Raw genomic sequence first — 26,824 nt, 5'->3', positions numbered from 1 at the left:
TCACGCCACCTCCCACCACCCTGCTCCTTCTCACATACCCATTCCTCTTTCCCCCTCAAGAATTAACGAAGTGGAGGCCTCTCTCTAGTCAGCCGACTTGAAGGAAAGAGGAAACCCCTCCACCAGCTAAGTCACCTCTCTGTCTTCCCAGACAAGAAGTAATCAAACATATAGGAGCCATTCGACAAATGAGAGTCACCTATAAGGCCCAGAACTTCTACGTCTTCCTGGAAAACATCGACCGCCAGCAAAACCTCAGGCTGCAGGCCTGGACAGACAAGCAGAAGGACCTGGAGGAGAAGCACCGGGAGTGCCTGCAAACCATGGCCACCGTGTTCCCTAAGGTGGGCCTCCTGTCCTGACACCTAGCCGGTGAGGGGGTGCAGTGTGGGGGCCGTGGGGTGATGGGAAAGGAGAGGGCGTGTGAGAGCCTTGGGCCGGAGTAGGAGGGAAGGCCGCTATGGACCGTATAAATACAGGGAGCTGTGTGAGAAGGGGGAGCTGAGGCCTGCAGTCCCCCTCAGAACTAGGATTTTCCCTGCTCCCTTCAGCTCTGGTTGCCATGCAGGCCTGAGGCACAAAGGGGCCCAGCTTGGCCTCCGCCTTACAGATTCGTCCTTGTTTTACCAGAGCTCTTCTTCAGGCACTTCCCGACAGAGCAGTGGGTGGGGGTCGATGATGAGTAACCACGGTCGTCTAAAGGTGTCTCTTTTTAAAAACGGTCTTATTTGGAGTGCGTGAGTGCCTCTTCCACTCAGGTCAGTAGGCCTTCATGACATGCATCTTTTCAGCCACCGTGCAGGCCTTGAGGGCGGCTTTGCCTGGAATCTGCCCTACTTTCTAGTCGATAGGCTAGCTCCTTCCTATGCAGTCGAAGCAGGCTCCGTCTTCCCCTACTTTGCAGTACCACTCTGTGTCTTTTTGGTTTGGATGCTGCTTAGAGCCCCAAATCATCCTGAGTTTGGCTTATTTTCCTTCTCTCGCTGGCAGAATCTCTCTGTCTTTACTGTTTTGCAGTTTCACCGTGCACCTGGTATGGGCCTATTTTTGGTGACTTTATTGAGTCCACCATTTCAATTTAGAAACTTAAATCCTTCGGTTCTAGTACATTTTCTTAAACTATACAGTAGTTCGAGTGGGATCTGCTGGCCTGGGGACGCCGGCACAGCTAACCCGTGGCCCTCGTGCCTCCGGCAGAGCTAGGAATGTGGAGGCCCAACACAAATCATCATGCCAATTAAAACATTTAGAGGGCCTCTTTGTGCGTGCGTGCCTGCTTGTGTGTGTGTGCGCGCGCGCGCGTGCCCGTGCATAGTTCTAGAGTGTGACTTTGTCATGTCATAGTGTCGTAAGGCTGGACACGCCTATCTGGCTTTTCACTTCTCCAGAGGCTTTTTGATAAAAATTGTTAACGTGTTTGTGGGTTTGTTTACGCTGAATTTTATTGTGTATGTTTAGGGAATAGTAGTACATAGGATGAAATAAGATACCTGTTGTAAAACGGTTACTGTAGTAAAATGAATGAACATATCCATTGAAGCAAGACAGATACAGAGAATGATGGGCACGTGGGAAGGAAAAAGAGGATTCCAGACCTAGAATCTGACTGAGGCTCAGGCTCAAGATTCCAATGCAATTAACACTGTGTCCATTCCTGCTGTAAACCTGACCAAAACTCCAGGTGCAGCCATAGCCGCTCTGGCCTGCTCTATCACATTGCAGTCCTGCCGAGCCCTGCTGGAACTGACCTATAACCTCACTTACCCAAAAGGGGTGGGGTCTGAGAAACCTTTGGAGATGTAATTTGGGGGTCACCAGAATAGTGCTCATGGCTAAAGCTAGTACTTAATTGAAACTTTCCCTTGAGAAGCTCGCATGCTTCCTGGGCCTCTCATTCTTTCCCAGTGTACCGATTTTTCTCTTAACTCCCATGCTTAAAATCTACATTTAAAGTGTCTTTTCATCAACTCACTCTCTGAGAAGCCATATTCATGATTGGGTATGTTTTTCTTCTTTTCTTGAATATCTTTCTTTCTTTTCTCTTCTTTTTTTTTTTTTTTCTTTCCTTTTTTAAGGCAAGGTTTCTCTGTGTTGCCCTGGCTGTCCTGGAACTCACTTTGTAGACCAGATTGGCCTTGAACTCAGAGATCTGCCTGCCTCTGCCTCCCAAGTGCTGGCACTTTTTAAGAAAATTCCAACCCTGCTCATACTGGGTAGTCCTGAAATTCCTGTCTGTGAAGAAGACAGGAATCCTGCATTTGCCTAAACCAAAATCCCTTAAAAATGCAGGTAAGTCTTTTTTTTTAAGATTTATTTATTTATTACTCTGCCTCCATGTATGCCCGCAAGCCAGAGGAGGGCGCCAGATCTCACTACAGATGGTTGTGAGCCACCATGTGGTTGCTGGGAATTGAACTCATGACCTCTAGAAGAGCAGTCAGTGCTCTTAACCTCTGAGCCATCTCTCCAGCCCCCTGCAGGTAACTCTTCTGCAGGCTGCTGGGGAAGACAGAGCGGAGCTATGCGTCTGTCCCCTCACGAGGAACATATCATCTCACGTAATGACCCATCTTTCCCTCTGTGCTATACTTAACATCTTTTGTTACTGAAATTTTTAGGGTACAGGCCCGGTCTCTGGCAGCGCTGACAAGCTGGGCCTAATCACCCATCCTTGAGATGCTAATTAAAGAGAAAGTAAGAGAGAAAAGCAGAGAGAGGTTTATTGTTGTGACCACACCCGGGGCTTTAGATCTCCCCTGCCCCTTGCACGAGGTTCCTGGGGAATTCTAACTCCTTGGGGACCGGATAAAACATCTTGGTCCCTGCGAGGACAATTGCAGCCGGAGTTATTCATTCATGCTTTCTACTCCGTCCTTCGGTCTACCTCCCCACTTCCTGGTCCACACCCCAACTTTGGTAACTACTGTTTTATTTTTTACCTCTATATATTTGATATGTTTTCTTTTGGATCCCACATAGACCATCTTTCTGTGTCTGCTTATTTCACTCAGCACACAGCACATTGGGGTAAACCAGGGGAGTTTCCTTTCTTCTCTTTTGTCCATTGTCCAGATTCTTTACAACAAAGGAGGAAGTAGGACCTGCCCCAGCAAATAAGAATGAAGGAAATTATCATGTGCTGAGGACCTGGGTTTCTAGTCACAGGGCCTTAGCCGCTCCTCAACCCAGAGCCCAGCAGGGCCAGTGGCAATCAGGCAAGACTTCCTCCCATCCTAGAGAGGCCTCCTTTCCCATCTTCCTGATGCCTTCTGCTGGCTTCTCTAGCTCCAGCAAGAGTGGAACATCCACCTGAACGTCCCTGTGGCCAACTCTGCCAAGCCAGGGAAAAGCAAGTCACCTCCAGTCTTACTCCAGAGAGTCCGGTCCAGTGGTGCCACCAACAAGCAACCTCCTCCACCCAAGCAGCACCGGGAATCTGTGCCCCTGCGGATAGCTGGGTAGGTGTTGGCAGGCTGAGATGAGAAGGGGGAGGGAGCAGAGGCAGCCTGGGGAGGCAGCAGCAAGTGAGGACAAACCTCAGCAGCTTCAAGGCCTGTCTGCTCAGCTGCCCTGACCAGCTCTGGGTTCCGATCCAGAGATGGAATGTGTATCATAATGTGTGGTTTTGTGGGGATAGCCTGATTAATTTTGAGAAAATACAGGGGGAAAAACTCTATTTCTACTCTGGGCATGTTGACCCAGTATCTACCATTGGTCTGTCTATGTAAATAAGCCTAATTCTTCCCACCGTGTGGCCTCCAAAGGCCACGCTGAGTCTCTGGACAGCCAAGATGCCTCCCGTGACCTCCTACCCCAATGGGACCCGTTCAGAGCTTCAGCCCCAGGGCGTGTGCCTGGAAGCGGAGCCTCAGGAACTAAGACGTAGATCCTACGCTGGGGAGGTAAGGGTGACATAGAGGCCTTGGACCTTGTGGCTCCTCAGCCTATTCCCGTGTCTCTTCGTCTCTCCTGATACTGTCTGTGCGCTTCCATTCCTAGCCAACAAGGGAACCAGATGGAAGCCGTATGGAAGATGGATGTGTCCTCTTCAAGTCACCCAATAGAAAAGAAGACCCCCGCAAGCCTGCCCTGGGACCAGCTAGGGGGTTACCCAGATATCCCTAGGCTATTGGCAGTAGATGACCATCCCTCCTACCACAGAAGCTCGATGGCCTTCAAGACTCGGTAAGGAGCCAGGGTGGGTTGTATAACTTGGATTCAAGGAGACCCGCCCATCAAGGATGCTCTGCTCACCCAACAGCTCAGGGCCTCTCTTTGTAAACACTAGTCCTGGACTCAGTTATTGTACCACATCGGAAAAGAAACCCTTTTCTGCCTCACCCATTCGCTGGCCAGCAGCGTGGGTCCTAAGGCAGTGCTGCTTCCGCCTCTCACAGGACTTTCCATGGGACCTAGGTTGCTGTGTGAGTTTTACCTTCTCACGTGTTCCCAGTTTCACGTGGCTTTCTCAGGTGCCCTAGCTTGCCTTTGTTCTAGAGAAACAGGTGGAAGGACAAAGAGACTGAGAGAAAACAAGAATTGTGTGATAGACCTCAGACTTGGGCCTGAGCCCGTCTTTGGGGTTTTCATTTCCCAGCCGCCTCAAAGAACTGTCACTGGGGAAAGCAGCTGAGAACCAGGAGTGGGGACACATACCTATACCCCAGCACGCAGAAGGCCGAGACAGGAGGATCTCCAAGTTAAGGCTAGCCCAGGACAGCAGCAGAGGGGACAGCAGAAGGATTCAGGACTCAGTGGGCTAGCAGAAGACTTTTCTGGTTAGAGCAGGTTATCTCCTTTTTCTCTTGGCTTGAAAACATCATCACTCAAGGCTCTTTCAAGGGACCCTTTTCAGATTCATCTCATCTGCTGCTAGTGGGCCTGACACCACCCCAAGAAAGCTCTGTAACAAAGAGAAGCCATTGGGGGAATCCTGCTCAGTGACGCCCTCCTCTGGCTGTATCCCCCACTGCAGGCTCCTTCAGTGTCTTTGCCCAGTCTCTGGGGGCACTTGAGGGCCACCCCTTTGTTCTTTTCACACATAAATGCCTGGATAAACACCCAGTGTACATACTACACTTGCCTGGGCATTTGGGGCATTAGGATCCTTCTGAGAATGAGAGGAGAGAGTGGCTGGGGTGACGACTTAGTCTGGAACGGCCCTGAGCTTAGATTCCCAGCACCTACATAAAGTGCTAGCACGGCAGCACTCATCAAATAGATGAGCTCCAGGTCCAGCGAGAGACCAGGCCTCACAATGCAGAGAGCATCTGAAGGCACCCAGTGTCACCCTCTGGCCTCCCCATGTGCTCACACACGTAACATACATCCAGCCACACACCTACATGAGCATGTACACCCTCTAGACACCCCGAGAAAGAGGTTGATGGGGAGAGTGCCATGAACAGCACCCAAGAGCAGCTTCCTTTCCTGTTTTTTTCTTTCATCTTTTGCTCACACTCTGTGGTAGAATGCAAAATTCTAAGATCCCTTTCATGTCTCAGGCAGAGCAGTCCCACCCACCCCTGAGCCTCCACTGGGATCTCAGCCGCAGGCTGAAGCTCTTATCAAAATATTGTTCCCAGCACAGACAGCTTTCTCTCTTTGTGAAAGAATTTAGGTGAATGCAATTTTCTTCCCTTTCTACAACTCTCCAGGAGTGTATTCGACTCACCCCAGTCCCAGCACAGAGGCAGGGGCCTGCTTCTGCGACCACCTCCCTGTGTCTTTTTTTTTTTTTTTTTTTTTTTTTGGATTTTCAAGACAAGGTTTCTCGTAGCTTTTTGGTTCCTGTCCTGGAACTAGCTCTTGTAGGCCAGGCTGGTCTCGAACTCACAGAGATCCGCCTGCGTCTGCCTCCCGAGTGCTGGGATTAAAGGCGTGAGCCACCACCGCCCGGCCTCCCTGTGTCTTTTATGAGATTCCTGTATTGTGCCAAGATGCCAAGATGGTGTCCTTTAAAACCTCGCAAGCCCACCTCGCTGAGGTCTCTGCTTTGTCTGACCAGCAGGGTTCCTGGGCTCTCTGACTGGCAGGATAAGGGCAGCTGTGTCTGCACACAGTAGCACCTTCTGCGGAGTGTGAAGCTCAAAGAGTCCTGCCCTCCCTCGAGAAGAGGCACCCTGCACAGGGTGTGCTGCCCTGGTGCACACCCAGAGGTCTCGGAGCACAAACTTAGAACCTGGTACCTGAGAAAGAGATTAGATCCGATGGGGTGATACAAGTAACAAATAAGATTGGAAGGAGGGGAGAGGAAATGCCCAGTGAAGCAAGGCAAGATGTAGACTGGAAAGAGAAGAGACCGAACCCCTAAAATTTGGCAAAAGTGTCACTCTAGGCAGTTCTACTTCAAGTCAAGTCAGCCTGCTCTGGATCTGGCCCCACGCTCTGAGTGGGCCACATGGGCCTTTTCTCAGCGGCTCCCCAACCCGTAACCATGTCAGCTCTTTCAGTGCCTCAGTGATTCAAAGAAAGGAATGCCGGGAACCCTCAGAGGAGCCAGCTGAGCTCGTCCGAAAAATGTCCAGCCAGTCGCTCCCTGGGCCCTTACAAAGCCAGAAGGATGGGGCAGTTCCAGCTTCCACTCCAGCTTCTACTAGTGAGTCTCCAACTTCTACCGGGCTACTAAAGACCTCACAGGGACTTGTTCCAGACGCAGGTCCCCAGCTGGGGCTTTGAAACCCACGTCAGGGGCTGTGAAGTTGTCCCAGAACTTTGAGAAACACTATTTTCTTTCTTCAGTCCCCAAACTGTTCGTTTTTAATAAAATAGAGTTTGGTTCGAAGTCTTCTGTCTCATCGCCGAAAGGCACTCCCCACAACTCATCTTTGGAACTAGGCCCAAGGCATCTGGCCATAAGCCAGGCATCAGTCAGAGGTTGCCCGAGTGAGGCGACTGACTCTGGGAGCCAACAAGCCAGAAGGCTGTTATCAGCGCCTGACACACAGGTTAGGAATTCTATTCAGTCAAACACAAATAAGTTAAAGACAACAACAGTACGTTAAGATACTACGATGTTACAAGAGCTAGTTCCAGGACAGGCTCCAAAGCTACAGAGAAACCCTGTCTCAAAAAACCAAAAAAAAAAAAAAACTATGATGTTTTAAAAACACTTGAAATATTCTTTACATTTTGGTACCAATAGCATTTTTCAAGGTTTTATATATTTTCACAGTCTTGTCACAGTGCTTAGAGTTCCTAGTAGCTAGTCACCAGGATGAACGACTTTGTCTTCTTATATGTCCTTCAGTAAGATCTCTGGCAAGCAATCTGTGCCTGTAGATTCTTCTCCTGCTCCACTAATGACCTGGGAGGTATGTGCATGTGTGTGCATATGTGTGTATGCATGTGTGTGCATATGTGTGTACATGTGAGCATGTCTGCCTGCGTGTATGTGTAAATTCATGCGTGTCTGTGTGCATGTGGGTGCACAAGCATGTGTGTGTGTATGTGTTGCTTTTCTAGAGATGGGGTTGCTATGTATGTTCTTCAAAATAGAGTTAAACTATCTGATCAAACAGGACACTGTCTGCAAAACCAAAACAACAGCCCCGGAGGGCAAGGAAGGCATGAAAGGGACTGTATTTGGGATGTGGCCACAGCTCTGCTTGCATGGTCCATGGCCCCCAGGGCCTCAAGCTGAGGAGTCAAAAGTAATATGGAAGGAGACCTGAGGGCAAGGTCTGTGTGGGCCCTAAGTGTGACTGCAAAGAGGTGTGAAGGAAAAGGGACAAGAATCTTTGGGAAATAACCCAGGCAGAGAGCCAGGGACAGAAAGTGGTATGTTCCTGTCTCCTAGACTGTGGGAGGCTGACTCAGAAAAGCGGGATGGGCATAACTTCTGATTGGATAAGTCATCTCAAAAGAGAGGTGCACACGGCTGGGACCCTGCAGACGTCAGCAGGGCGCTGTGAAGGAGCAGGCGCTAACAGGCTGCTCTGCTGGACAGATGGACACTACACACGAGTAAATGAGGATCCGGAGAAAGAATAGGAAATTATAGAAAAGGAAATTAAATATGGAGATTCTGGAAATAAAAAATTAGAAATTGCTCAGTGGCTAAGGGTGCGCACTGTGCCAGGCATGGTGTGCATGCCTTTAATCCCAACACTCGGGAGGCAGGCAGGATGATCTTTGTGAGTTCCAGACCAGCTTGGTCTACAAGTGAGTTCCAAGACAGCTAGGACTGTTACATAGAGAAACCCTGTCTCAAAGGAAAAAAAAAAAAACTATTCATAGAATAAAAATAATTCTTTTGGGCAGTGGTGGCGCACACCTTTAATCCCAGCACTCAGGAGCCAGAGGCAGGTGGATCTCTGTGAGTTTGAGACCCATCTGGTCTACAGAGCTAGTTCCAGGACAGACCCCCAAAGCTACAGAGAAACCCTGTCTTGAAAAACAAAACAAAACAAGAGTGCACACTGCTCTTACATAGGGTCTGAATTTGGCTCCCAGAACCCATGTCAAATGGCTCACAGTGCCTGTAACTCCAGCTCTAGGAGCTTCAAAGCCTTCTCCTGAACTCCACGGACACTTCATACCTGCACACACAGCCCACATATACATACACACATGACTGAAAAAAAAAAGGCAGGGTTGGGAATATAGCTCAGTGTAGAGTGTTTGCCTTGCACATGCAAAGCCCCAAGTTGAATTCTCAGCACAAAAAAATATTAAATATAAATCTTTTTAAAAAGTTAGTATTAGAGATGAATTCTTTCAAGAAAGTTATTGCCAATCTAGGTAAATAAAGGGGGTACGAGACTGGGTCGATAGAAATGGGCCAAATGCAAAACCTACTAAAACCCAACTCCCCAAATGAAGCACCCAAGGTATGTGGAGCAAGGTCACATGAATGTGGAGACCCAGAAAGGGAAAATAAAGGAATATTTGAAGAGATAATGATAGAGAGTATTAAACTTCAGATTCAAGCCCAGAGAACCTAAACGGGGTAAGTACAAGGGAAATACCTAATCATGTCTCAGTGAAACCTGAGGCCAAAGACCCAACAGCATTTCAATTAAGTGTTTAATTATTTTAAGTTTACACACATAGGTGCTTTGCATATCTGTACATCCTGAGCCTGCCTGGTGCCCAGGGAGGCCAGAAGAGGGCATCAGATCCCCTGGATCTGTTTGTTACCATGTGGGTGCTGAGATTCAAACCCAGGTGTCCTGCAAGAGCAGCCGGTGCTCTTAACCACCAAGTTATCTCTTCACCCCCAAAAGAACATCTTAAAATTAGCCATAACCCCCCAAATATGTATGGGGTGTACCTCAACAAGAAAGTAGTTGTCTAGTATGTATGAGGCCCTGGGTTTGAGAGTCAACCACATACGAACATGGACATGGATGTATATGCACACCACACACACAAACACACACATACACATACGTGCACACCATAGAAGAAAGCAGCCTTCTCATTAGAGACTTTGGCAGCCAGATGGTTCCTGTGACCCAGCTGCTTCCCTGCCTTGTAGGTACACAAGATCACCAAGTAGCCCAGGGAGCTATTAGCTTAGATCTCTGTCTGCAAAAACAATTGACTAGTGTCCCATGCCGCACGGGCCGCTAGTTCTCCACAGGCCTTTCCTCCCATGCTGCCTCCACGAGGAGACTGGGTGTGTGTGCTAGTCACTATCTTGAATGCCCCTCAGCACAGGGCTGGGATAGACCAGACTGCTCTAGAACAACCACAGCCCCAGCACAGCTACAGCCTGAGCACATCTGGCAGCACAGCAGCCAGGCTGCGGCTGAGGAACCTTCACGGCTGCTTCCTGAAAGAGGGAACAATCAGTAATAATGTGGGCTTGTCTGAAAGTCAAGAAGATCCAGGTGTCCTCTCCCATCACCCAGGGGTGAGTCACCTGAGCCCGGTTGCCTGGCTTCCTGGGAGAGTGCCTTAATTGCGGGAGCCACTAGGAGGCAGCAAAGGGCTTGTTTAAGAGGCTCAAGGTGCGAAGCCGCTTTACAGGAAGCTTAGGAACCACACAAGGTGGGTGGGTCCGGGGCCACGTGGGAAGGTCCCCGGCCACCAGGAGGTCCACGTGGGAAGGTCCCGGGCTGTGCGTGGAGGGCAAGTTTGGCAAAGGGAGAGGAATGACACAGAAGATCCCTGACCATCCTCTGAGCATCTAGATCCTACAGAAGCTCTGTAGGAGTCCAGCTTCTCTTCTTCAGCCTCGGGCCACTCCTTTTTGCCTGGCTACCCATCCCCATAAGGCCCTCGGCACTGCAGTGTGGAAATACGTTCTTGCAGATGATTATTTAGGCAACTACTTTTAAGAATTCTGCCAGGAGGCCCTCCTGTAGACTTCTGCCAAACACATGCCACGTCCTCATTCATTTGTTCACTTACTCATTCAACAAATATCTGTTAAGCACTTGACACTATGCACCCTGCCCAGAGGACTGTGTACACCATAGAAACCAAGTCGAATACTTCGGAAGGAATAGATGCCCCCCCCCCCCCCCCCCCGTGGAACTGCTTGCTCTTCATCTGAGCTTTCGATTGAGCTGCTCTTCTGCTTGGAAAGCAGATCAAATAAATGACTTTGTATTTACTGGTTGGTTGATTGTTTTTGAGACAGGGACTCACTATTTAGGCACTGATGGCCTAGAATTTGCTATTTGGACCATCACCCATCCGTCCATCCATCCATCCATCATCCATCCATCACCCATCCATCATCCATCCGTCCATCACCCATCCGTCCATCCATCCATCCATCACCCATCCATTCATCCATCCATCATCCATCCGTCCATCACCCATCCGTCCATCCATCCATCCATCACCCATCCATCCATCCTTCCATCATCCATCCACCCATCCATCATCCATCCATCCATCATCCATCCATCCATCCATCCATCCATCCATCACCCATCCATCCATCACCAATCACCCATCCATCCATCACCCATCCATCCATCCATCCATCCATCCATCCCCCATCTGTCCATCCATCCATCCATCACCCATCTGTCCATCCACCCATCATCCATCCATCCACCACTCACTCAGCAATGGCTTCCTGATATGCTGTGCTGATACGGTTTTTGGATTATGACACTGAGCTACCATGTCTCTTTCCACTCTGGAGACAGAATGGTAAACTGTAGTGGGCCGGCAGGCCTGAAAAGCAGTCCACGGCAGTGTGTCGTAGAGCAAGGTGAAATGGAGAGAAGTGATGATCACTGCAGGACAGGCCTCCAGGGCTCAGGGATTTTCAGTCGGTGTTGAAGGAGGAAAGACAGAGCTACTACAGGGAGCAGGGTGGGAGGACGAACAGAGAGGGAAAACCAAGAATAATAAAACCCATTTATATCCTCAAAGGTTTCCAGTCGAGTGGGAGACAGACTAGCAAATCTCGCCACATTCTCCCTGTTACCTCTCCACACTCTTCAAGGTTTCCCTCCACTGTTCATTAGTTATCCTCTGCCTCGGCTGGGGGAAGCAGGGGAGGGGACGCGACACCTCGCTACTTGGAATGTCTCCCAAGATGACTTTACCTTGCCACAGGCTGCAGCTGTCAAAGAGTTACACATTGTAACTGTGTCATGGTACCCAAGCCTGTCAAGGGCCTGGAGACTGAAAGAACACACAAGAGACTTGGGTCTTTTGAAAGGAGATCAGCTGAATGCCATTTACTCAAACTTAGGAAAAACCTTAAATACCTAGATGCCACACAATGGAATACCCCCGAGGCAGGTGGGAAATTACCACGCCCAAGGTGGAGTCAACAATGCCCTATAGCTAATCACCAGGTGGGACAGAGGGGTCACAGGAACAAACAGGATGTTTTAGCTGGCTGAGCAGAAACTGTCCTCAAGATGAAACCCGGGGGGCTGGAGAGATGGCTCAGTGGTTAAGAGCACCACCTGCTCTTCCAAAGGTCATGAGTTCAATTCCCAGTCAACCACATGGTGGCTCACAATCATCTGTAATGAGATCTGTGCTCTCTTCTGGCTTGCAGGCAGAGTACTGAGAATACTGTATACATAATAAATAAATAAATAAATAAATAAATAAATAAATAAATAAATAAATAAGAAAAGACTTAAAAAAAAAAAAAGATGAAACCCGGGAGCAGGGGTAGACCCATGGGCCCTACACCACGTGGGCCTCCAATTCTATCCTAAGTCACAGAGCTGTAAAGCACACACACAACCGAACATCTCTCTCTCTCAAAACATTTTATTAGATGTATTCATTTTACTTTTTATGTGAGTGTTTTGCCTGATGTTTGTGTGCAATGCATGTTTGTATGTGTACCATGTGCACGCTTGGTGCTCACCAAGGTCACAAGGGAACATTGGATGCCCTGGAACCGGAGTTATGGTTGTAAACTACCATGTGGGTGTGAGGAATTGTACCCACAACCAAACATCTCAAAAGCTGCCCCCGATGCCTTCATCAGCTCACCCCAATGAGCCCAAACCTGTACTTCTCCTTCGGAGAGCACGACCACCAGCCCCCTTCCGCCAGAACAGGCACCTAACCTCTCGCAGGCCTGCATTCAGTCTACGCGTCTTCTGTGTGTCTTCTCTCCGGTAAGTACCATAATTCAGGCCACCGATTGGGGTCTCTCTTCAATTTTTACACTATTTTATGTATATAAGTGTTTTGCCTGCATAAATCTCTGTGCACCGCCTGTGTACCTGGGATCCATAGAGGCCAGAAGAGGACATTGGCTCTCCTTGAACTGGAGTTGCACACAATTGACAGTTGCTATATGGTTGCTGGGAATCAAATGTGGGTCCTCTGTAAGAGCAGCCAGTGCTCCTAACCGCTGAGCCATCTCTCCAAACTGACAAGGTTTCTTTAGTTTTATTCTCTCTCTCTTTTTTTTTTTTTTTTTTTTTTTTTTGGTTTTTCGAGACAGGGTTTCTCTGTGGTTTTGAAGCCTGTCCTGGAACTAGCTCTTGTAGACCAGGCTGGTCTCGAACTCACAGAGATCCGCCTGCCTCTGCCTCCCGAGTGCTGGGATTAAAGGCGTGCGCCACCACCGCCTGGCCTAGTTTTATTCTCTTGCAAACAATGTTCCACACTAGGCTGAGAGATCTATACTGTAGATGTCATAGAGCATCTCCACTTAAAAACCTCTTTCACGGCCATTTCTTTTTCTTTTTGCTTGTTTGTTTCTCTGTGTAACAGCCCTGGGTGTCCTGGAACCAGACTGACCTCAAACTCAAAGAGCCACATGCTTCTGCCTACCCAAGTGTTGGGATTAAAGATGTGCGCCACCACTGCCTGGTGGTGGCTCTTACTTTTCTTTTCTTTTCTTTTCTTTTCTTTTCTTTTCTTTTCTTTTCTCTCTCTCTCTCTCTCTCTCTCTCCCTTCCTTTCTTCCTTCCTTTCTTTTTTTACTTTTTCTTTTTCTTTGTCTTTTTCTTTTTTTGGTGTTTTCGAGATACTCTGTGGCTTTGGTGCTTGTCCTAGAACTAGTTCTTGTAGATCAGGCTGGCCTCGAACTCACAGAGATCCGCCTGCCTGTGCCTCCCAAGTGCTGGGATTAAAGATGTGTGCCACCACCGTCCGGCTTGCTCTTACTTTTCTTAAGAAAAATGTTTGATCACTCTGCAAAGCCCTTCAGTTGACTGCACTGTATTCCATTATTTGGATGTACTGTGCTGCTGATTGGTCCTCTAGTGACAAGTGTCTGCGTGTTTTCTAAACTCTTGCTTTAACTTTGTATATAGTTTGTTTTCCATGTATGCAGGTATACTGGATCAAAGATCATATGCTGCTGTAATTCCAACAATGATAATTTGCACTTTGACTGATCATCAAACGTTTGAAATTATTGCCAATTTATAGGTTTAAAAAGTATATTTAAATATGATTTAAGTTTTCTTGTGAGAAACATTGGTTTTTTTTTTTCCTTTTTCTATGTGTAAAGGTCATTTATCCCTTCCATCAACAACCCATTTTCTTATACAATCTTTGCTCTTTTTCATATTGATTTGAGAAGATTTTGTATATATAAAGCAAATTAGTTCCTTTGTCTGCAATATGAGTTGCAACTCTCCCCCCCCTGGTTTTCATTCATCTTTGTTTATGGTGTGCTTTTGTTCTGCAGAAATTATAGATTTTTCTGATGACAGAATTTGTCTTTCTTATGCTTTGAGAAATCCTGTACCATCTGAAAAACCCTTCCTCCACCATGACATTGTAAATTTGTAATTTTACTTTTGCATTTATTTGAACACAATTGATTCGTGTGGATGTAATTTGGTATAAGAACTGAAGCAGAGACACTGAATTATTTTTTCCAGGTGGTTACACAGTTGTCTCAATAGTACTAACTGTATAATCTAGCCTATCCCTGCTGACAGACAATGCTATCTTTATAACATCCTAATTTTTTTAATGTCTTGGATCTATTTCTGGACCATTCTGTTCTCTTGGTGGAGCTACTTATGCATGCACTGGCATTCTCTGGAGTTCACTGTACTGTTTGGGAGAGCTTCCTCCCTCTCATTAACCTTCCTTTTCAAAATGCTCATGGTTACTGCTACTGCTGCTGCTGCTGCTTAGATCAGTATAAATTTACACATGAACTTTATATTCAGGTTTTGTAGCCTATTGGTATTTTTATTAGACCATATTAAATTTATAGATTAGTTTATGGAGAGCTGACATCTTTATGATACTGAGTCTTTCTGCTTCAAGATATACTGTGCTCTCCCATTTACCCGACATTCTTTTTGGGCCTTTGCTGGCATTTTTAACTACCTAGATTCAGCATATTTATGATTAGATTGCTATTTCCTTTACTTGTTATTTCACTTGAATATCACATGTTTTATTTCCTTATACTATCTATTGAATTCATTTTAAAATGTATATTAACATGTCTATTTTGCTTAAAGTATCAAGTCTGATCTGAGTTGTATTCCATGGGCATGGGCACACACGCCACGCGCGCGCACACACACACACAGATAGATGTAAAATATGTCTTATTTGTATTAGCTTATCAGTTTATATTCTTGGACTTTCTTTTTTATTTTTATACATTTTTTATTGGTATTTATTGAGCTCTACATTTTTCTCTGCTCCTGCCTCTTCCCTCCCCCCTACAACCCTCCCCCAAGGTCCCCATGCTCCCAATTTACTCAGGAGATCTTGTCTTTTTCTATTTTCTACTTCCCATGTAGATTAGATCTATGTAAGTCTCTCTTAGTGTCCTCATTGTTATCTAAGTTCTCTGGGATTGTGGTTTGTGGGCTGGCTTTCTTTGCTTTATGTTTAAAAACCACCTATGAGTGAGTATATGTGATAATTGTCTTTCTATGTCTGGGTTACCTCACTCAAAATAATGTTTTCTAGTTCCGTCCATTTTCCTGCAAAATTCAAACTGTCATTATTTTTTTCGGCTGTGTAGTACTCCATTGTGTAAATGTACCACATTTTTCTTATCCACTCTTTGATCGAGAGGCATTTAGGTTGTTTCCAGGTTGTGGCTTTGACAAACAATGATGCTATGAACATAGTTGAGCACATGTCCTTGTGGCACGATTGAGCATCCTTTGGATATATACCCAAAAGTGATATTATTGGGTCTTGAGGAAGGTTGTTTCCTAATTTTCTGAGAAATCGCCACACTGACATCCGAAGAGGCTGTACCAGCTTGCATTCCCACCAGCAATGCAGAAGTGTTCCTTTTTCCGCACAACCTCTCCAGCATAAGTTGTCGTCGGTGTTTTTGATCTTGGCCATTCTTTCAGGTGTAAGATGGAATCTCAGAGTTGTTTTGATTTGCATTTCTCTGATGACTAAGGATGTTGAACATTTCCTTAAGTGTCTTTCAGCCATTTTAGATTCCTCTGTTGAGAGTTCTCTATTTAGGTCTTTACTCCATTTTTTATTGGATTGTGTGATCTTTTGGTTTTTTTTGTTTTTTGTTTTTTGTTTTTTGTTTTTTTTTTTTTTTGGTTTTTTTCGAGACAGGGTTTCTCTGTGGCTTTGGAGCCTGTCCTGGAACTAGCTCTGTAGACCAGGCTGGTCTCGAACTCACAGAGATCCGCCTGCCTCTGCCTCCCGAGTGCTGGGATTAAAGGCGTGCGCCACCATCGCCCGGCTGGATTATGTGATCTTTTGGTGTCCAATTTCTTGAGTTCTTTGTATATTTTGGAAATAAGACTTCTTTCTGATGAGGGGTTAGTGAAGATCTTTTCCCATTCTGTAGGCTGTTGTTTTGTCTTGTTGACTGTGTCCTTTGCTTTACAGAAGCTTTTTAGTTTCAGGAGGTCCCACTTATTAATTGTTTCTCTCAGTGTCTGTGCTGCTGGGGTTATATTTAGGAAGTGGTCTCCTGTGTCAATGCATTCAAGTGTACTTCCCACTTTCTCTTCTATAAGGTTCAGTGTGGCTGGCTTTATGTTGAAGTCTTTGATCCGTTTGGACTTGAGTTTTCTGCATGGTGATAGATATGGGTCTGTATTCATTCTTCTACATGTTGATATCCAGTTATGCCAGCACTACTTGTTAAATATGCTTTCTTTTTTCCATTTGATATTTTTTGCTTCCTTGTCAAAGATCAGGTGTCTGAAGATGTGTGGATTGATATCTGGGTCTTCTATTCGGTTCCATTGGTCCTCCTGTGTGTTCTTATGCCAATACCAGGCTGTTTTCAGTACTGTAGCTCTGTAGTAGAGTTTGAAGTCAGGGATTGTGATGCCTCCAGAAGTTCTTTTATTGTACAGGATTGTTTTGGCTATCCTGGTTTGTTTGTTTGGTTTTTTTTTTTTGTTGTTTGTTTTTTTGCTTTTCCATATGAAGTTGAGTACCATTCTTTCGAGATCTTTGAAGAATTTTGCTGGGATTTTGATGGGCATTGGGTTGAATCTGTTGTTCTTGGACTTTCTAAATAAGCTCTTGTCTTAGTTTGCATTCTGTCACTATGATAAGTGTGTGTGTGTGTGTATAAAAGCAGGGTTGTATTAAATATACTGTAGTTTTTGTAAGAGACTTAAAAGTACATACCAATTCAAAACATGAGACTTATTGTTTTTGTAGTCTGAAATGAGATACAATGAACAGACAATTATAACATTAACAGTAAACATAGATGCATTTAAGTTACACATACACACACACACACACAGAGTGAACAGGAATTGAGCAAAGTGGATGCTTTTGGTGGGCCCTACCAAAGGCATGCCACTGCACAAAACACACATGTAACAGAGTCGGCACTGGGGGACCAGACAAGGAGTACCTCAGTAAAGATGGCAGGACTTGGTCACCTGATCTGGCCCTCCATTAAGATGGTAGTGAAGTCACCTGACCTCAGTAAAAATGGCAGCAGTCATGTGTTGTATGGAGAAGCCACATTTTTTGAGCTGCAGGAGCTTTAAATATAATAACACCCACAATGGACTGGGTCTTCCTAAATCAATCATCCATCAAAAAATACCCCACAGACCTGCCTACAGGCCAATCTAATGGAGAAATTTTCTCAGTTGAGTTTCTTCTTCCTAAATAACTCTAGCTTGTGTCTGTAATGGTTTAAGTAAAATGCTGCAGGTCCCCCAGTGGCGGCAGGCAACAGGCAGTGGGCAGCAGGCCATGAGACCACTCCGCAAGTCCCTGAGCGGCTGCAGGCAGTGGGCAGCAGGTCCCGAGACCATGGTGGGCCACGAAGGCAGCCAGGTCCCAGGCAGGAAGCCGTGTGAGAGACCGAGACGGATAGGTATTCCATGCAGAGTGAAGTTGGATATTTATTTAGAGAGTTATGGAAGGGAAGGGGAGAAGGGAAAAGAGCAGAGAGAGAGGCAGAGAGAGAGGAAGAAAGAGAGGGGGGAAGGGTAGAAGTGGGAAGAATGGAGAGACAGAAATTGCCTCTTCAAGAGAGAGACAGAAAGGAAGAGACTGCTAGCAGGAAGGGCCCGCCTCAGTGGATGGGGGAGGGAGTGGGCAGGGCTTGTCTTTTAAAGGGACAGGACAGACCATTAGTGTTAAGTGGCCAAAAATCTAAAAAGGAAAGCTACCATCCTAAACATTTTAATTCTTAATTTTTTTATTTTTTTATTTTTATTTATTTATTTATTTTTTTGGTTTTTCGACACAGGGTTTCTCTGTAGCTTTCTTCTGTAAATACATAGGCAAGTACTTTCAAAGCCATGTTAAATGAAAGCAGCTACAGGAGCAACCTTGTCACATGTCTCAATGTAATGGGAATAATCTAATTTTTATTAAGTATGATTATGAACTTTGGACTAAATGTGTAAAATTCTGGGTTTTGTTTTTGTTTTTATTTTTGTTTTTTGAGACCAGCCCTGCCTGTCCTGGAACTTGCTTTGTACCAGTCTGACTTCAAACTCATGGATCTAGCTGCTTCTGCCTCCTAAGTGCTGGGATTAAAGGTCACTACACCACTATAACCAGCTGAGTGTGGAGATTTAGTCATATTGAAAAAAATTAACTATGGGGCTAATGAGATGTCTCAATGGGTAAAGACATGGGCTGCCAAGCCCAACAACTGAAGTTCAGTCCCAAACCTATCTGTTGGAAGAAGAGAATTAACTCCCATAAGCTGTGCTTTGACATCCACAAATTTGTCATAACACATACAATGTTATGGGGGAGGGGAGGGGAGGGGAGAGAGAGAGGGGGAGGGAGAGAAGAAGGGAGAGAGAGGGGGAGAGAAGAAGAAAGGGAGAGAGAGGGGGAGAGAAAGGGGAGAGAGGGAGAGAAGGAGGGAGAGAGAGGGAGGGAGAGAAGGAGGGAGGGGAGAGAGAGGGAGGGAGAGAAGGAAGGAGGGAGAGAAAGAGAGAGAGAGAATAATAATGAAACAAATCTTTAAAAAAAATAAAACCAAATGCCAGGTGTGGTGGTACATGCCTTTAGTCCTGGCATTTGGGAGGCAGAGGCAAGTGGATCGCTGTGAGTTTGGGGCCAACCTGGTCTACACAGTGAGCTCCAAGACAGCCTGGACTACATAGAGAGACCCTGTCTCTAAAAACCAAATAAATAAGAAATAAAACCAAGGCATGCACTGGTGGTGCATACCTTTAATCCTAGCACTCAGGAGACAGAGACAGGAGGATCTCTGTGAGTTCTAGACCAGCCTGGTCTACAGAGTGAGTTCCAGGACAGGCTCCAAAACTACAGAGAAATCCTGTCTGGAAAAAACGAAAGAAAGAAAGAAAGAAAGAAAGAAAGAAAGAAAGAAAGAAAGAAAGAAAGAAAGAAAGAAAGAAAGAGAAAGAAGGAAGGAAGGAAGGAAGGAAGGAAGGAAGGAAGGAAGGAAGGGAAGGGAAGGAAAGGAAGGAAGGAAAGGAAGGAAAGGAAGGAAGGAAGGAAGGAAGGAAGGAAGGAAGGAAGGAAGGAAGGAAGGAAGGAAGGAAGGAAATAAAACCAAGCAGTTTGACTCCAGATCCTGTGTTCCCAACCACTGTGTTGTGTTCTAATCTCTCAGAAGTCTGGATTCCTGAGCCAAGATCCAAAAAAGACCCCTGAACATGGCCCTCACTGTAAGCCACATCCATACCTGGAAAAGAGAGCTGGACCCTGAGGGCTGCTACACTGGATGACTGAAGTCATTGCTTCCCATCTACACCCTCTACTTTATTTTGTATGTTGGGAAGGGTCTCTGCACAGGTCTCGGCCCTTCCTCGTTCTACCTGTCTCTACTCTTCCGTAGGCATTCACATCTGCGTCTTCTGGTGGCTTTCTGTGCATCTCCAGGCCTCTTTCCTAGCCAAGCTCTCACATCTGCCTTGTATACTCAATACCTCCACCAAGACGCCGCACAGGGAGCACAGGTGCCCAAAGTGGAACCTATTTAACTAGGAGCTCTTTGTTTCTGCGCCTACACAATTCTGGGCCTCCCACAGACTCTTTCCCTCCAGTAATTAAAGATGATTACTCAACGAATATAAAGTACGTACTTTAGGACCGAAATAAACAAAAACAAAACCCGACCCAAACAACTGCCCTCAGAGCCAAACAGTTGGGCAGGCATGAGGAGACAAAGTCAACTGAAAGCATAGGGGATTGTTCAGTACTGAGAGCCAGGCTGGTCTAAGGCTTTCCCCAGACCCCGATGTGTGGAGAAACGACGTAATACCTTGTCAAAACCCAGGAACAAGCTTGACAAACCCAGGACCTTGGGAGCTTCCCCCAAGGCCCTGATGTATGGGAAAGGAACAGAAGTTCCCTGTCTGAAACTAGAAATCTGCTTGGTAAGGGCAGCACTGGCCTGGGGCCAGGGCCTAGGGAAACCTTCGCCTGGGGTTGGAGAACCCACTCTTCTCCCCGTTGGAGCGCTGGTCATCAGGCCCAAGGCTGCTGTGCGCTGGGTGACTTGAGATATACTCTGTTCCCTCTTAGGCAACAATGCTTGATTAGCTTCCTGATGACTTTGTCCCAATATATGATCGTTTTCTGCTGATTTTGTCTCATTTCTCCCCTGAAAAAAAAATGTATATAAGTTGTTGTCCTTCTTAATAAACTTGCTTGACCTAAGGCATAGCTTGTACAAGACCCCAACCCCAGCTTTCCCATCTTCTCTATCCTCTCAACCCGCTTAGGATCACTGAAGAATGACCTGCTTGTACAGGTCAATTGAACCCGGGACCCCATTTGTTATGCATATACCCCTAACGCGGTGATGCATTTGGCAGCCGAGTTCCTTCACTTGCATGTATTGTGCACATACACCCCTCTGCAAACAAGGCACCTAGCAACTTCAGAATTCCTTCAACCCTCTGTGCAGCCAGCTATGAGTGATCTCATCTTTGGACAATCGTGTAAGTGTCCCCGCTCCTAGTAACGATCAAATTAAAACAGTTTCTATTCAGTTGTATTCCCAACATATCAGGGTAAGAACAATAGAAGGCTGATCCAGTCTGAACTGGTTTTAGGTACATGTACAGTAAAGACAAAATTGTGTCTTCTGGTAAGTTTTAGGGGGCGTCTATTTGCCATTTATGTTTATACATAATTGAGTGTGCATATGATTAAAATCAGATGCATTATGGGAAGGAGCAGGTGTAATAGGAAAACAATGTATGATTTAATCTATCAATTAAAATAGAGAAACACTCAACTTTTTAGATTCAATAAAAAGAGACCTCTGGCTTTAGCTGAGGGCCCTCCAGGGCCCTCTCCTCACATGGCCTGATGTCAGTCTTGACAGTGTGTCCTTCTACAACCTGTACCGTTGCTTTGGTCTGATAAAGTTAGCCTGCTACTTCTGCCAAATTGCATGAGCCCTTCTTTTCCAGTCTTTGAACAAGAGGTCCAGAAGACCACACATTGACAACAGAATGAGGTCAGAGAGGCAGCAGCTTTCTTCCAAGAAGAGCGGGGTTTCAGACAGTGGTCAGAACAAGTAGAAGTCCACAGGAATAGGAGCAGCCTGGGTGCGTGAGTTCATGGTAGGAAGTGCAGTAGATAGGGCAGGTGGAACCTGGGGACTTGGGGCAGGAGATGGAGGGAGAGCAGGTAAGGTGGTTTGAGATGTGAAATATTCTGCTCCTTTCTCAGCAGGCTTGCTATGCATTATGTGATTCCCATGCTTCCGTGGCCAGGTGTGGTCATAGCAGCCACCCAGTTTCTTAGGCTGTCTGGGTCTTGTTTTTTTAATCCCCTTTCTTTCCTAGGGCTAATCCCAAAGACACAACATAGATCACAACGTCACAGCCAAATTAATTAAAGCAGATCACACCATCATAGCCAAATTAGTTAAAACAAATCACACCATCAGAGTGAAACTAATTAGAGCAAGCACGATGTGAGATTTCTCTCTGTATGCTTTGAATGTTTTATTACCATTTGCTAATAAAGAAGTTGCATTGGCCTATGGTAGAGCAGAATATAGCAAGGTGGAAAATCTAAGAAGAGATAGAGAAGGAAAGAAGGCAGAACCAGGCATATGCCACGTAGCTGCCCAAGAAGCAAGCAGTGAGGGCTGGAGAGATGGCTCAGTGGTTAAGAGCATTGCCTGCCCTTCCAAAGGTCCTGAGTTCAATTCCCGGCAACCACATGGTGGCTCACAACCATCTGTAATGAGGTCTGGTGCTCTCTTCTGGCCTGCAGACATACACACAGACAGAATATTGTATACATAATAAATAAATAAATATTAAAAAGAAGAAGAAGAAGCAAGCAGTGAGGTAACAAACCACGAACCTCGTGGTAACAGAATTGGGTTAATTTAAGATGTAAGAGTTAGTTAATAAGAAGCCTGAACTAATAGGCCAAACAGTGTTATAATTAATATAGTTTCTGTATGATTATTTGGGGCTGGGTGGCCAGGAAACAAAAAAGCAGTCTTCACTTATACAAATATCCCTGGCTGTCCTGGAACATACTCTGTAGACCAAGATGACCTTAAACTCAGGAATCCTGCTGCCTCTGCACTCTGGAGTGCTGGGACTAAAAGTGTGCACAACCACTGCCGGCAAAGCAAGATTTTTAAATTTGAGTGCACAGGCTGCCCACCCCCTCCAAGATGTCAGCTTTGGACATGGGAAGATAAGATTTTTATAGGTTAGGAGGTTTCCAAATGGGGCATTTGACAGGCAACAAGCCATAAGTTAGTCGTAATAACCTTTAAATCAAATACATGATTTCAAGGTGGTCATAAGATAGTCACAACAACAGGTAGTCCCAATAACTTTTGAAACAGTTGCCCTTTCCTGGAGTAGGCAATACAGAACCATTTATAGCTAAGGCTACAGGCGAGGCGTAGCCCAATCCTTGAGAAACAGAGGGTTAACAACAAACAGGAGCTCACTCCCTGAACTCGACTCCTAAGCCCCTGAGCTCACCCCCTGAGCTGAACCCCTGAGCTGAACCCCTGATCTCACTCTCTGAGCTGAACCCCTGAGCTCACTCTCTGAGCTGAATCCCTGAGCTGAACCCCTGAACTCACCCCCTGAGTTGAACCCCAGTTCACCCGCACTGGAACTGCTGCCCATTGCTGACCTGCCTCTTCTTCTGGCCCTAAGTCGTGCTCTTCACAAAGCAGTAAAGATTGCTCTAAACACAGAATCACATCTCAGGATATTCTTTCTTATTTGTAATCACTAAGGGTTTAGTATGTCAAGAATAAGAGCTAAAACCCAGCTGGATGGCGGTAAGTGGCGCTTGCCTTTAATGCCAGCACTCAGGAGGCAGAAGCAGGTGGACCTCTGTGAGTTTGAGGCCAACCTGGTCTACAGAGCGAGTTCCAGAGCAGCCAGGGCTACATAGTAAAGTCCTGTGTCCCGGGGAGGCAGGGCAAAACCTACACTGTGAGTTACAAGGTAACACGAGCTTTCCGGACGCAGGCTGCTCCTCTGCTCCCATCTTCTAGAGTTTTCTTTCCTGATGCACGCTGCTCCTCTGCTCCAGTCTTCCAGAGTGTTTTCTTGGTCATTCTGTGCCAGCCACACTAGGATCCTTGTTCTTCAAATTCATCAGATTCTGGGTGTGAAGGTCAACTCCCATCACTCACCTGATGGGATTTAGAATCACCTAGGAGACACACCTCTGGGTATCTTTATTTATTTTTATTTATTATTTTTGTTTGTTTGTTTTTGTTTTTCGAGACAGGGTTTCTCTGTGGCTTTAGAGCCTGTCCTGGAACTAGCTCTGTAGACCAGGCTGGTCTCGAACTCACAGAGATCCGCCTGCCTCTGCCTCCCAAGTGCTGGAATTAAAGGCGTGCACCACCACCGCCCGGCCTAAACACAGATTTTTTAATGCCACTGTGGTGTGAGTTTGGAAGAGCGGGGCACTAACAGGCAGACAGTAAGTGCCATGCTCCCAGGATCTCAGCAGAAGGCAGCACCATTCTTGTTGCCTTCTGCCAATCAACCTGGCTGCACTCTGCTCATGTCCTGAGAACGTGAGTGAGACTGATCTAAAAAGTAATAAATGAATGTGGGGATTGGAAATGTCACGACTGTTATTCTTTTTAAAAGTTATAAGGGGGTTAGGCTGGTCCCATGAGGGGCGGCCGACCCATGAAGGGTAGCGGCCAATGATCCGAGACCTCGGTGGTACCCCAGCCCTCAGCTAGTCCCCTGAGGCCTTGGCGGTCACCTTGGCAGGTGGGAGATTGCGGAAGGTGAGAGACAGCCAGATACATCATGCAGAGAGAGTTTAGGTACAGAGTTTATTTAGTGGGTTATGGAGGGAAAAAGGAAAGGGGGAAGGGGATAAGGGGGAAGAAGAGAAAGAGAGAGGGGGGGAGGGAGGGAGGGAGGGAGGAAGAGGAAGAAGAAGTTGTTACTTCTTCAGGAGAGAGATGAAAGAGAACCCAGTACAGGCTGGAGGAAGCAGGATATCCTCTTCCCTCGGCAGAAGGGGAGGGGTTGGGAGAGGGTGGAGCTTGTCTCTTAAAGGGACAGTGTACCCAGATGACAGACCAGGCCAGCAGATCCTAACAATGACAACACAGTGTTCAGGCTATATTCACGGTTACTGCTCACTAAACTTATCCAACAGTAAAAGAGAGAGCCAGGCAATAGGAAAGGTGCCCTGCAAGCAATACCCCATCCACTGAGACACTAACTGAGAAAAATAAAATTTGAGAGTCTAAATTGAGAATACCACTGAAAATATTCACTGTTTGAAAGCAGCAACTAGAGAGACACTGTTTCCCCAGGTGCTTCAGGTGTGGCACTAGTGTGTGCAGAAGCCAATGCGACTGTGATAGAAAGGGGACAGACTATATCTTGAAGCAACAGTAGAACTTAGAGGCACCCACATGGTTGGTGTTGGCTTTATAAGTGTTGTAGGATATTTTATCACACTATGAACCCCGAGATTATGTTATTTATTGGAAAAACCTGTTCCTAGTTTTTTTTTTTTGTTTTGTTTTGTTTTGTTTCCCCCCCCCCCCGAGACAGGGTTTCTCTGTAGCTTTGGTGCCCGTCCCGGAACTAGCTCTTGTAGACCAGGCTGGCCTCGAACTCCCAGAGATCTGCCTGCCTCTGCCTCCCGAGTGCTGGGATTAAAGGCGTGCGCCACCACCGCCTGGCTGTTCCTAGTTATGATATGGCTCAACCCTAGTGTTAAGTTGGGAGCCTAGGCCCCAGCCCCTGGCATCTATCCTAGCCCCCTGACCCTGAGAGTTAGCACTCTGGACTCCAAATCCCAGCAGACCAGCACTCCCACAGAATATTTAAGTGAACTCCCAAAAGAGGGACACGTGGTCTCTTTTTCTTCCTCATAGTGGTCACATTTGCACGGCTTCCCGGTTCCCCCTCAGGGCCACCCAAGAGCACAGAACTCCCATTAAACCTGGATATCTCTTAATTTGGCTTGTTTTGATTTGGTTTGGTTGGGATTTTGCAGAGAGCTCATGTTAGGAGAATATTCCTAACACCTAGCACACACCCTTAATCCAAGAGCTTTCTGCTTATTGTAAATAGGATTAAAGTCAACCATAGGTCAAGAGGCCGGGCAAGCAACCAGTTGACAGGAAAAAACAACAGAGAGCAAGAGGGGGTCAAGAGGACGGATAGAGAGGCACAGGAAGTACAAGGGAGGGGCACCAGTCCGAGAGTTTTGAGACAGCCTAGGAGAAAGTTCTTTCTGGGATGTCAGTGGAGGTTTTCACCCCAGCATCTGGCTCCCGAGTTTTTATTGATAAAATCAAACAATTGAGATTTAGTCAGAGACAACATTTGGCACTCCAAAATGTACCACAACCACCAGACAGAGAAATCATGCCAGCTGCAGACAAACTGAGAAGACAACAGATTTGGCTAGCTACCTGGAAAGTCCTCAAGGAGAGAGTTAAGTATTATTAAAAAGAAAAAAATCTTTCCCTCATTAAGGATGGGAAATATCATAACACAGGACATTAGGATCCTGTGCAGTCCTAATTTAAATGGCTTGAAAATAGAAGCTAAAAAAACAATGAATGACTTAACCGAGACTGACATAATACCAATTGTAATTACTAGCAGTCTGGTAACTCATATTTTACCCTTAATAATTTTTTGTGCCAAATATAAAAAGTGGATTAATAAGATACAAGCCTTAAAAAGACTTATAAATGAAAATTAAAAAATACTCAGAAACAGACAGGAATTTAGACAAGAACCTACCACACCACATGATGAAACTGAAGAGGAGCAGCCCAAAATTGTTAGAAAACCAACCTTAGCTTATCCAGTTACTGCACAAGAAAGACCAGGAGACAATAGACACCCTAAAGCTTATGTAGAAGTTAAATGGAATCCTATAAAAATATTAGATTTGAGGAGATTTAAGGAAATGGTAGTTTCATATGGTATTCATTCACCATATGGGGAACAAATATTAAATTCATGGGCAACTCAGAACAGAATTATCTCCCAAGACTGGAAAGATTTGGCAACAGCAATATTGGAACCTGGTCCTCAGTTACAATGGTAAACATGGTGGAAATAGGAAGCTAGGACCATAGAACAAAGAAATAGGGTTAGAGGTATTGGTAGTTCTCAAGATCAGTTTCTCAGCCAGGTGGTGGTGGCGCACGCCTTTAACCCCAGCACTTGGGAGGCAGAGGCAGGCGGATCTCTGTGAGTTCGAGACCAGCCTGGTCTACAGAGCTAGTTCCAGGACAGGCTCCAAAACCACAGAGAAACCCTGTCTCGAAAAACCAAAAAAAAAAAAAAAAAAAGATCAGTTTCTCTACAAGTCAGTGTGCTGAGGTACAAAGGCAGCTTGAATTTGATAATCACACCTATGCCGTTTAGCAGCTTTAAATGCTTGGAACTGGGAGAAGAATCAGGAAAGAGGTCTGAGTCATGTATTAAAATTATATAAGGCCCAAAATAAGCCTTCACTAATTTTTTTTTTGCAAAAATTTACCAGTTGTAAATAG

The 26,824-nt window shown here is 46.0% G+C and overlaps 1 protein-coding gene across 1 annotated transcript in view; it reads left to right on the top strand.

The window, feature by feature from the left end:
- Fam186b (family with sequence similarity 186 member B) overlaps window positions 1-26,824 on the top strand; it is a 53,509-nt gene that overhangs the window by 17,329 nt on the left and 9,356 nt on the right. Inside the window, exons 5-8 of the mRNA XM_057791316.1 lie at window positions 152-344; window positions 3,286-3,458; window positions 4,000-4,185; window positions 6,444-6,598. Of these exons, the coding sequence (XP_057647299.1) occupies window positions 152-344; window positions 3,286-3,458; window positions 4,000-4,185; window positions 6,444-6,598 (707 nt within the window). The remainder of the gene's footprint in view (window positions 1-151; window positions 345-3,285; window positions 3,459-3,999; window positions 4,186-6,443; window positions 6,599-26,824) is intronic.

The sequence above is a fragment of the Chionomys nivalis genome, chromosome 17, assembly GCF_950005125.1.
Source record: "Chionomys nivalis chromosome 17, mChiNiv1.1, whole genome shotgun sequence".
NCBI lineage: Eukaryota > Metazoa > Chordata > Mammalia > Rodentia > Cricetidae > Chionomys > Chionomys nivalis.
This window is presented reverse-complemented; position numbering and strand designations above follow the sequence as displayed.